We start from the raw sequence: 11,950 nt of genomic DNA, 5'->3' as shown, positions 1-11,950 counted from the left end.
AGAGCAAATCATTCCTGCTCCAATGTAAGTCAGGCTGAAGTCGAAGAAGAATCTGCGGAACAAATATTGCTAAAAAATGAGTACAGAAGGAAACAAACATTATAAAAAGAATTGTTAGAGAAAATGGAATCAGAGCAAAGATTACGTGTTTTTATAAGCTTGAAGGCCAAAAGTTGGGAATTGAGCGAAACCACAGGCATCTCCTCCAGAGAAAAACCACTGAAAAAAGCTCCACAAAAAGCTTAAACTGAAGTACTTCATGAAACCTCGGACTTGTTTTCTGAAAGTGAAGTTATCAGAAGATTTAGAGAGAAAACAAACATGAAGACACTGAATCTTTGAGAAGGTGAAGGAGAAAAAGAATACTTGGCCATTTGGTCGCCTATGGAAGTATGGAAACCATTGATAAGAACAGCAGTTGCTGTACCACTTGGATACGGTAATTTGTAGTCAATGATAAGCATCTGAAAATTGAAGCAGACCTCATAAAAATTCGCACAATTACTAAAATATTGACTGCAACTGAATTTTTTTTCATATTTTTTTATTTTTTGGATTGCCTTGGACTTCTACATTTTTAGTCAGCATGCAGTAAGTTTATTTAGTATTAATATAGAGCACTGCAGAGTAAAATATTGATCAAAGTGCAAAAAAGATTTTTTAGTTGCTACTTCAAAATTATCCTGTAACTAAAGTGCTAGGATACAAAAGAACGGGATAAAATAACCCTTTTACAACAGCAACTTTTAACTACCAAGGAAAAAAATGGCAATTATAAATTCAGAACTTGGTAAATTCAATTCCTTTCAATTGTTTTCCACTTTTGCAAGAAATCATCTTTCATTTCTCTAATTAACTCCTATATGCCCCTGTCGACAGCACGAATTGGTTCTTCAAAAAAGGGTGAAAGCTAGCACAAATTTATGGAAAAAGAAGAAAGAAAAAGTGCCACATTTAAGGCATGGACCACATCAATTCATAAAAAAAAAAGGGTTTTTACGAAGGGATTTGATTTCTATCATCCCTAGGTGCCCACAAGTTTAGTTGATATAGATTTAGGAAGTTGTTCCTGAGATTAACTTTCTGTCACATTTATTTCTTAAGAAAAAGATGGAAAGAATAATTGTGCTTTTACTGGGAGAACTTCTCTCATGCCATCTAAAGTAAACTGAATACCTTCCTGAGAGGAACCAAAATAAAGATCCCTACAAAGCTAACTGCAAATGAAAACCCCATCATCCAACCAATCCCAGGCTCTTTGTAGCTCCCTGCCATATTTCCTTCCACACCAACCCCTGCTTCTTCATAAATCTTCTTGCTCAGCCCCAGCAAATAAGACCCATACCCACCTGCACAAACCAACAAATCCAATCATAACAAATTATCAGAGCAAACATAGAACAGAGATTGAACATCAAAATTATACTGTTATAAAAAACAATGTTTTTTACCATAGTACCTCCATAAGCAATGGTGTATGCGGCCACAGCGCAGGTCTGAGCCACGGTGCTCTCCTGGCATGTGAGCGGCTTGGAGATGATGCCCGCCTTGCCAAGTACTTTGGTCCAGGTTCTGAGGATGACGAAGGTGAGGAGAGCGGCAGAGACATTCAGCGTTGGAACGAGACCAGTGGTGAGGTTAAGTTTCATCACAATAACGCTGTATAAGCTCCCAATGGCGAAGCTGACGACTACGCCTCGCAGTGTAAGTTGTTCCGTCCAATGAGGAGTACGTTTGGGATCTGAGGCCGCAGCCTCCATAGCTTCTTCCAAATCCTCTCCTTTATTGATCTCGCGAATCTCCCGGGCATCTGCCATGTATAATAAGTGGGAGCAATCGGAAATCCTTGCAGCGGTATCCTTCTTCTTCCTTGAAAAAGCTCAGTTTTTTTTTTACTTTGAGGCACACATATACAATCTTCTGTAACAATTTTATTACTTTGGGAGCAGAACTCACCTGGGATTCTACCTTTCAAATTCAATGGCGCTCGCAAGAAATTAGCTTTGCCAGAGGGATTTGGAAATTGTTCCCTTAAATGGTACTGTGGATTAAAGATGTACTGCTGTTCGTACCAAGTGCGAATGAATGCAGTACAAGTGTTAGAGTTGCCAAACAGTGAATCCCACCACGGCCGCCACTAGTTTCTTTTCCGGCGTGACTCACTGTTACTTCGATTGGCAAGGAGGGTGATGAAAGCCGGGATATAAATAACGGAGCAGAATCTTCGAAGGGGGAGCAGTGAAGGGAGGGGCGTGTGGCTCAGCCCAACTTCAAGCAAAAGACAACTGTGCATTCTCAGGATTGGTCGAAAGAGGGATGATAAAGTTGGCGAGGAGAAAGATAGCTTACCAGTTGCTGCTTTTTTGAGCGATCCAAGAGTGAGAATCTTGACAAATGAATGGTTTGAGCCGTGTGGAATTTTTTTAGGCATAAAAATCATGAAGCATTATAGGAGGGAATGGAGGGTGCGTTTGAGTGGCTGTTGTTTTTTAAGGCAATAATTTTGAAGGTGGAGAAGCAGCTTCATACTAACTGTAATTTTTTTTTATAAAAAAGAGAATTATAACTTTAGAGATGTTGAATTCTAACTTGTCTTTTGGAATATATGTCTTGAGAGTTAGAGTTGAGAGGAGTGAAAAGAGTAAGAGTAGAAAGAAAGAGAGAGAGTGAAAAGTCATTTATATATTGAACTCCTACTTATAAAGGTCTACAAGTTCAGTTACAAAAAAGAGAAAAGAACAATTATGATAGCCGCTTAAATAACTAAGCTGACATGTCTGTTGAGTGAAAAATACATTATAATAGAAATGAAATATAATATCTATCAATCGTCAGATGCTTCAATTTTAGTTAGTCATGTGGATCGACTGCATATATTAAATCGATTCATTCGAGGAGACAAGTCGATCAATTAAAGAAAACCGTACGGTTTCGATAAGAGGGCCTTCAGTCTATAGGTTTGCCGGTCGATAGGTCTGTCGATCTATTTGACTATGTAGTTGGTCGATTGCTTGGCTAGTCGACATCCCACCCTTTAACTAGGAACTTTGATTGCCTGAGTCACCATTCCTAGCCGCTCGATCCTTTCGAGATTAATTTTGGCATTTTTACTGTATAAAAGATATAAATTAGCTGAATTATTGTAATTTTAAAATAATTATAGAAGAATAAGAGAAACTACTTCAATATTACGGAAAACACTTTAAGAGTTTAATATTCAAAATACATTACTTAGTATAATATCACAATAATAAAAACTACAAAAACAAAATGTTATAAAAACATTCATCTTCGTGTACATATGATCAAGACTTCAGGATAACTTTCTATCCATAACATCTCTTTTGAATTGATCATTATATGGAGTGAACTTCTCTACATCATGAGCCTATCAAAAAAACTTATAATCCACACATTCTATTTCTAGGACATCAATACAATCTCCTCACGTAGTTGTCTTCTTTTCTTGATGTGCATTGAGAATATTGTATACCACTATTGTAGTATACAAATCATGAAGCTCTTAATGACATGAACTCATTTTTCTTGAGCTTGTACTATATTATGCTTTTAATCAATAAATTTAACTATATGCACAATAGAAAAACAAAAAATTAGTTATGGTTCATAATGATTAAAAAATAAATTTTCTTGAGCTTGTACTATATTATGCTTTTAATCAACAAATTTAACTATATGCACAATAGAAAAAAAAAATTAGTCATGGTTCATAATGATTAAAAAATAAATATAACAAAAAATACGTAACTCTAAAAACATAACCTTAAAAATTAAAATCTTCGAATATGGAAGAAGAAGTAAACATTAATCAATCCTTAATACATCTCAAATAGTAGTCATAACCAAACTAAACTATAAAATGTTAGTTACATATACTCGATAAATTCACTAAAACAACTATAATCCCTTCTCTCATTAAAATCATCTCTTGAACACCACCCTCATTTGATGTGTGGAAGTCATTAACACTAAAGTCTTCCTCAAGCAATGATTGTTCAACCCAATCTGTGGTGTTGATTTTTTTATTTTGATCTGTGGTGTTAATTTTTTTATTTTGTTTTAATATATGATTTAATAATTTTAGAAAAAAATGGAATTTAATAAATATTGTTTAATTTTGAAAGTATTTTTTTATTTTGAATAATGAAACCAAACAGATCTCATATATTTAATAATTTGAATAATCGAGGTTTTAATATATGATTTAATAATTTTAGAAAAAAATTGAATTTAATAATATTGTTTAATTTTGAAAGTATTTTTTTTTTTATTTTGAATAATGAAACCAAACAGATCTTATATATTTAATAATTTGAATAATCGAACATAATGTTTCAAGTAATACTTTATCTCAGAAGATAAAGAATATCATTCATAATATGCTCAACTATTCAAACTAAGAAATTTAGGATATTTATATGGTTTATGAAATTTCCAACAGATCGTTCCCTTATCTAGCCCGAAGACTAGGTAGGGTTTAAATTATATGGGTTATTAATTCTTTTATAGGCGCAAACTTTTGTAGTTAATTACATCTCAGACGGTCAAAATTACTTAAACAAACTCTTCATTAAAATTGTGATTTTTTCTTCAAGAATTCAAAGTTCAGTTTTCACAATTGATCATAGAAAAATTAATTAAGAAATGCTCAATGTGGAATAGTTATTTCTGGAATTCAAATGAGTGAATGGTAGGGGATGTCACAGATACTGATAAGTCCTCAGTAACTTCTCAAACTATCCAATGGTTTGCTTTACATTTTGGAAGCAATGTTAATAAATGTTTTAATCCAACAATTTATTTAAAATTTAGGGCTTACATTTGCACGACATACAATCATGCAAATAGCCTAATAAGATGGGAGGATTTACGTTGTACCAAACAACGACCTCAAGATCCTAAAAAGAGTTAGGACTTATACCACACGACATACAATTATGCGAAAGCCTAAAAGATAGTGTGAGGATTTACCTCATGCTAGACGAACAGCGAACAACCTTGAAATCCTAAGGTTTTATGTGGATTAAGTCTATGGAATATTTAGTTGAGGTTCATCATTCAGTTCATGTTTTTGTCTTCTCTTGATCTCCTTGAAAGTTGACAGCTGTTTGATCGCATCTTGACTTAACTCTATGAAAAGAAAAGAGAAGAGAAAATCATGTCTCAGGAGGCCTATCCTAGGTTATTTTTATTTTTATTTTTGGTGATCCTGTGAAATGTATTTTGAATTATTGTTATTAAAGTGATTAAAATGAGCAATTTTATTTTATGTTAAGCAATGTCGGTCAAGATCTCATGGTTCCATTGTCCGAGCATCGCTATTAGTTTTGAATTTCCTTGGTCTAAAGAAGTTGTTAGAATTTCTCAGACTGGAGAACTCTTATTAGCAACAATTGCTTAGCCTCCTCTCTACTTGCAAGTACAACTACACTGACTCAACTCAACCTAGCATACTAAGTCCCACAAGCTATCACCTCCTTTTAGCCACCTCTTCTTCTCCTTCAAATTGATGGCATGAGATTGAGTCTTGTCGTTTGACACATTAAGTATGCTGACTGCGACAAAATATAAGCAAATTGACCTCTTCGACTTCTCGTCCTCCCCTAAGTTCCTCTCTCCCATGCCCAACTCTTCGCTTCATCTCCCACTGTTTGGTTTCCCATCTCCTCGTTTCTTCTTCTTTGGTTATTCATTTCCTCTCCCAAGGTAATAAAATGGGACATTACAATTAGAGTTTTGGCTTCATAGAAATGACCTAATCTCCTTCTAAATTTCCCAAAATTTTTAAAGTTGATCTAGTTCTTTTATAGATTAATTTTCATATAATTTTTACCATTAATTTGTGTTTTTTGTTCAGCTCAAATATCCAAAAACAAAATCATAGTTTGTTTTTTGTAGAGTTTCCAATTTCTATTTTTACACTTTCTCAAAATAAAAAATATTATCGAAAAATTCAAAAAAAAAAAAAAAAACTTAAAAGTTTTTAGAAATTGTCTATAAAAAATATTATCGAAAAATTCAAAAAAAAAAACTTAAAAGTTTTTAGAAATTGTATTTGTGATATTCGTCAGCATTTTTAAAGAAAAATTTGAAATTTCATACTATATTTGATAATCAAGAATAAAATTATAAAAGTTGGTCAATTTTGTCTAGATTTGACCTAATTGATGCTTCTCACTCAATCACACAACTAAATCCTCTCCAATACCCCCATTCACTCCAAATAATGAAATATATATATATGAATAAATTTGTTATAGTTTTGATAATCATTAATAAATCACAAAATATACTAAAAAATAAAGATGATTAAATGATATACCAAAGCTATTTAGAAACTTAATTTTACTGATTTACTTTAATTTTCAATGTAATCTATATACAAGTATACAAATATTAAAATACTTGTTATCATCATATGCAACTAGAAATATGATTTGTTCAAATTTCATTGCATTTAATTGATTATGAAATTAGCCTAACCTTTGTAAAAATTTTGTGGACCACTGGTTTTAGTGCTTTTAAAAATTCAATAAATTAGTATAGTACATTTGACAATAATAATCTTTATTAAAATCTAAAGAAAGTACCACTTCCCTACTAATTGTGTTAATGACACAAAAAATAATGAATTATATCATGTAATATATGCAAGTTCCATTTTACTATAGTTTATTTATACACTCTTACACAATGAAATGATAAATCATTTATCTCAAGAACAAGAATAAATATTACATCAGGACTCCGCACGTAGAGTTACGTAGAGTTACGTGCGAAGTCTAACGAAATCACGCCATAGGGGAATATTCTCGGTAACACAGGGTAACACCGGGGAATATTCCCCCTCCCCCCGTGCTATTCACGTGTTATTGTATGTTATTCATGTGTTATTGTGTCCTGGGAATATTCCTGGTGTTATAATAACACAATAACACATCAATAACACTTGAATAACATACAATAACACGTGAATAACACGGGAGAAATATTTTTCTGTGTTACCAGGCCGTTTTTTTCCTCACTACACGTGTGTGACGTGATTTCATTGAACTCCGCACGTCGTGATTGAACTATGATAAAATAAAATTTAACCTTATTTGAAATATTTTCGAATAATAATAGAATAATCTTTAGATAAGTATGGGTAATCTTTAAAAAATGATTGAGCAATCATGATGATTGCAATATCACTTTAGTGCTTAATGTATTGGTCTGATCCATAGAATGTGACGACTGGTTTGGGGGCTAAAAAGGGAGAATTGATTGACTTGTGGAATCTTAACTTTGAGTGTTGGATGTGAGTGTTTCATTAGTTCATGAAAGGTTTCAGGTGTAGATTTCGGTTTTAATTTCGGTTCCAATGTTAAGTTTATTTCCTGTACATTAAATTCTTTGTTTCGTTAAATTTGATTTCTATTTATGATGCTGATTGTAGGTAGGGGAGTAAATGAGCCGAACACGAGCAAGCCCAGACTCAGCTCGTAAGACTCAGCTCGTGCTCGGCTCGTTTATATTTCGAGCTCAAAAAGTGTGTTCGTGTCACGAACCGTTCACGAACGAAGAGTCGTTTTGTCAACCCTAATCACGTAGCCATAAAATGTTAAGGACTAGGACATGATTTAAAACTTCATTTGAATCTAATTTAAACATTTTTATTCTATTTTCTTAATTAATACTTTTAATTGATTATAAATCTTTGTAGCCTTGCAGTCAATTAATTTTTTTAAAAATACTACTAAGCTAAATTGATGAGTAGTATTTCGAGTCAAAACGAGCCGAACACGAACAAAAAAAAATATTTTTTTGTGTTGTTTGTGTTCGGCCCGTTAACTTAGCGAATGAATCGAACACGAGTTGTTCACGAACAACGAGCCGTTTTGACAGCCCTAATTGTAGTTAATAAAACAGTAAATTATGATATCTTATATAAGAAGCAAATGGGCCTACTACAAATGATGCTAACACAACATCTCTTGCCAATTGTCCTTTTTTTTGAAGGTATATATATATATATAAATAATTGATGAGTAGTATTTAGAGTCAAAACGAACCGAACACGAACAAACAAATATTTTTTTGTGTTGTTCGTGTTCGGCCCGTTAACTTAGTGAACGAGCCGTTTTGACAACCCTAATTGTAGTTATTAAAACAATAAATTATGATATCTTATATAACAAGCGAATGGGCCTACTACAAATGATGCTAACACAACATCGCTTGCCAATTGTACTTTCTTTTAAGGGAGGGCTCGATCTTGTCATCATAACCTAGCCACTAGGGCTCACTATTAACATAATCTACACTACATATTCAAAATATTTAATAAGAATAATAGTTTAGTATTTATTATATACTAAATAATATATGATGATAAAAATTAAAATCTAAATGCCACATGGATAGATAAAAAGATAATCAAATAAATTAGAGACAAGAACTTTTCAAAAAATAGTTTAGTATTTTTCAAAAAATTCAATTAAGAAAAAAAAAATCATAAGACTTGTCCCCTCGAACTATCGTTCCACTAACTCAAATCAACGATCATAATTATGAGCTTTCCTATTATTAGAGAAGATGAAATTATAATAAGAAAATTTAGATTCTGCGGGCTTATTTGAGTAGTGGTGATTGAAAAATTATTGGTGACGTGCATCAAAACTATTGAGTGATACACACGAGAATCGATTGCCAATTGGAGTTAGATAATGAATGATTGTAAAACATTTGGCACCAAAAACCAATCTTGTATGATGGTGCGTAAGGGCATCAAACGATGACTAATATCTGTTATTAAGTTCTGTATTAGTTTTTTTGTATTCAGTGGGCCTGAATCGTAAACGTGGTCCATTGTGATTAAAGTTCAAATACAGTTTTACATCAAAACTCCTGATGCACTATATTTTTTTCCTCACATGAGAACTCACTACATCAAATCAACAAAAAAGAAAAGGCCACTAAAGTATTATCAAGTATTATAAGCCAACAGTTCACTATCTCATGAATATATTTAGGGAACCATCCACTCTTTAAACTCAAGAAAAATATAATTTCATAAAGACACCTGTGGAAGTTTCACATATATGCGATTGTTCATTTCTCATCAAATTATATAAATAGCTATACCTAAATTTGACCGTTAGACTGACCAGTAAGCTTTTTGAATGTCGCTATGATATATATATATATATATATATATATATATATAAATTTAGGGTGCAAAGAATGTTTCATATTTATGCTAACAATTTATTATTTTCTTCACCATATTGTTTTTCAGGCATGCTTGTTTAAAAATTATAGGTATTTTTCCAAGCAAATCTCCTTCAAGTTTAAACGGAAATTATGAAATAAAAAAGGTCAAGACATAATATTCAATCAGGAAAAGTGTTAAGAAGTGGTGTGTGCCAGTAGAATCAAGGCGATAGAGTAATGAATTATTGTATTACCGTTGCTTGAAAACCCAACACACACTCATATAATTAAAGAGAAAGAAGTTGGAGAATACACCTCAACTATCTACGCGGCATACCCTAGAAAGAGGAAAAATTTTGGATGCCTAGTCTAGTTGAAACAATCTACCATGAATGGTGAGTAAACATGTTCACTCTTCTTCTGTATTATAAAATATTGAGTTACAAAATTGATCATTGTAAATGTACAATATTGATTCATCGATAACAGTTATATTCGGGTTGTAATGAATGTTGGTCTTGGTGATAACGGGCTACAATAGCTGTAGTCGATTATTATAGAGCTAGAAGTATATCGTGAATGTTGTAGATAGTGGTTGTAGCACCAGCTTGTTGTATAGTTGTAGTAGAAAGTCGTGGAAGTAGTTGATCGTGTGAATCACAGATGGTTGAAACTCTGATGTTTTATTTCAACTCCACTCCTTAATCTACGAGTGAAACTTATAAGTGATATTTTAGATCTTTACAAGTTCTTCCTTGTATTTATAGAAGTAGTTAGTTTTATTACAATCAAAGCATCAACAAAAGTTGTCTCTATAACTTTCGATTTGACATAAAGTTTTACAACATATTGTAGTTATCCATCTTTCAAAATGTGATAGAGAATCTTTTGTATGGAACTACTGACACATAATGTTTGGAAATATCTCCACCATTCTCATTTAACATGAGAATAGATCCTGACGATAATAAAACCTCCATAGGTCCTACGAACTCGTTGGGTCTTCTAATCTTGAGCATTGTACCCAACATAATATTGCATTAACTAAAGAATGAAACTATGCAGAATAGTCAAAGAAATTCATGATGATATATATGTAAAGGAATATAATCAACTTTCTCATAAATTTTTGACCATGTAGTTGTTTTTCACATAGCCTAGTGGCAAGATATATCACGAAATCATCCTCTTAATCTTTCCTTTTAAGATGGGAGAAAAGTGGTCTACATGTTTATGTTGAATAATGCTACGGAGGTTCCCTTCATTATCATCATAATAGTTATAGCTAGACTTCCTTTCATTCACTTTTAAGGTTCATAATAAGTTCTTTTCAGTATTTTCTAGCTCTTTCTATATCTCTTATGACATGTACACATTGAACAATCTTTGATTCCTCATGTTAGTGTGGAGTTCTAATCCTTTTATGATGTTCTTTTTCATTCATCCTTTGGAAGTGTTCAAAGTTCTACTTCTTAACATTCTTAAACATTTCGAAGTCATCTTCTGATTGATCTATCAAGGTACAATTTTCTAAACAAACTATGGTACACAAGCATATATAATTGTAATCAATTATATATGTTCTTACTCCTCTACCTTACAAAATGGTTTCAGTTCTTTTATCTCTACCTCCCTTCTAGTTATTTAATACCACTTTTGCAGCCTTCTACTATAGTTCCTCCTTTGAGTCTTCGTCAAAGGTAAAATATTATGAGTGTTTATTGGCTCCTCCGTAGCTAGAATGTCCTCTAAAACTATATATGACCCTACTATCTAAATTATATGCTCCATCAAATCAGTTATATTGTTTATTGCAGTCTATTTAAATTGATCGTCTTCTGATATCAAAGTTACTATCTTAACCATAGATTCAAGGACTGGCTTCTTATATTGGGTGTCATCCTAATTAGTTATATTGATAGATAGTCAATCATAAGTCGTTTTCTTTAGTTCAAAGCTAGAACAAATTTGATGATGGGCCCTTAAAATTGCTAGCCTTTATTAAGTGTGAGATGTATATCATCATTGAATGATAATATTAGCTATTACCATGTTAAACAAAGCTATGTTAGAATTTACCATGGGTTTTGTTTTATTTTATTTACGATTTAATGTTTTAGAGTTTTAAAGATTGAGTTACAAAATTGATCATTGTAAATGTACAATATTAATTCATCAATAATATTTGTATTTGGGTTGTAATGAATGTTGGTCTCGGTGATAACGGGCTACAATAGTTGTAGTCGATTATTATAGAGATAGAAGTTTGTCGTGAATGTTGTAGATAGTGGTTGTAGCACCAGCTTGTTCTATAGTTGTAGTAGAAAGTCATGGTAGTAGTTGGTCGTGTGAATCACAGATGGTTGAAACTGTGATGTTTTATTTCAACTCCACTCCTTAATCTATGAGTGAAACTTGTAAGTGATATTTTAGATCTTTACAAGTTCTTCCTTGTATTTATAGAAGTAGTTAGTTTTATTACAATCAAAGCATCAACAAAAGTTGTCTCTATAACTTTCGATTTGACATAAAGTTTTACAACATATTGTAGTTATCCATCTTTCAAAATGTGATAGAGAATCTTTTGTATGGAACTACTGACACATAATGTTTGGAAATATCTCCACCATTCTCATTTAACATGAGAATAGATCCTGACGATAATAAAACCTCCATAGGTCCTACGAACTCGTTGGGTCTTCTAATCTTGAGCATTGTACCCAACATAATATTG

The 11,950-nt window shown here is 32.3% G+C and overlaps 1 protein-coding gene across 1 annotated transcript in view; it reads right to left on the bottom strand.

Moving 5' to 3' along the window:
• The window catches only part of LOC110018872 (probable metal-nicotianamine transporter YSL9), a 3,841-nt gene extending 1,715 nt beyond the window's left edge, over positions 1–2,126 (bottom strand). The window contains 7 exon segments of the mRNA XM_020716336.1: positions 1–8; positions 10–52; positions 146–280; positions 367–464; positions 1,177–1,349; positions 1,460–1,810; positions 1,957–2,126. The exon segment at positions 1–8 is cut by the window's left edge and continues 157 nt beyond it. Of these exon segments, the coding sequence (XP_020571995.1) occupies positions 1–8; positions 10–52; positions 146–280; positions 367–464; positions 1,177–1,349; positions 1,460–1,760 (758 nt within the window). The 5' untranslated portion in view covers positions 1,761–1,810; positions 1,957–2,126.
• Positions 2,127–11,950: the final 9,824 nt, after the last annotated feature.

This window comes from Phalaenopsis equestris, unplaced genomic scaffold (genome assembly GCF_001263595.1).
Source record: "Phalaenopsis equestris unplaced genomic scaffold, ASM126359v1 Scaffold000036, whole genome shotgun sequence".
Classification (NCBI taxonomy): domain Eukaryota; kingdom Viridiplantae; phylum Streptophyta; class Magnoliopsida; order Asparagales; family Orchidaceae; genus Phalaenopsis; species Phalaenopsis equestris.
The sequence above is the reverse complement of the archived record's forward strand: the minus strand, read 5'-3'. Positions and strand labels throughout refer to the sequence as shown.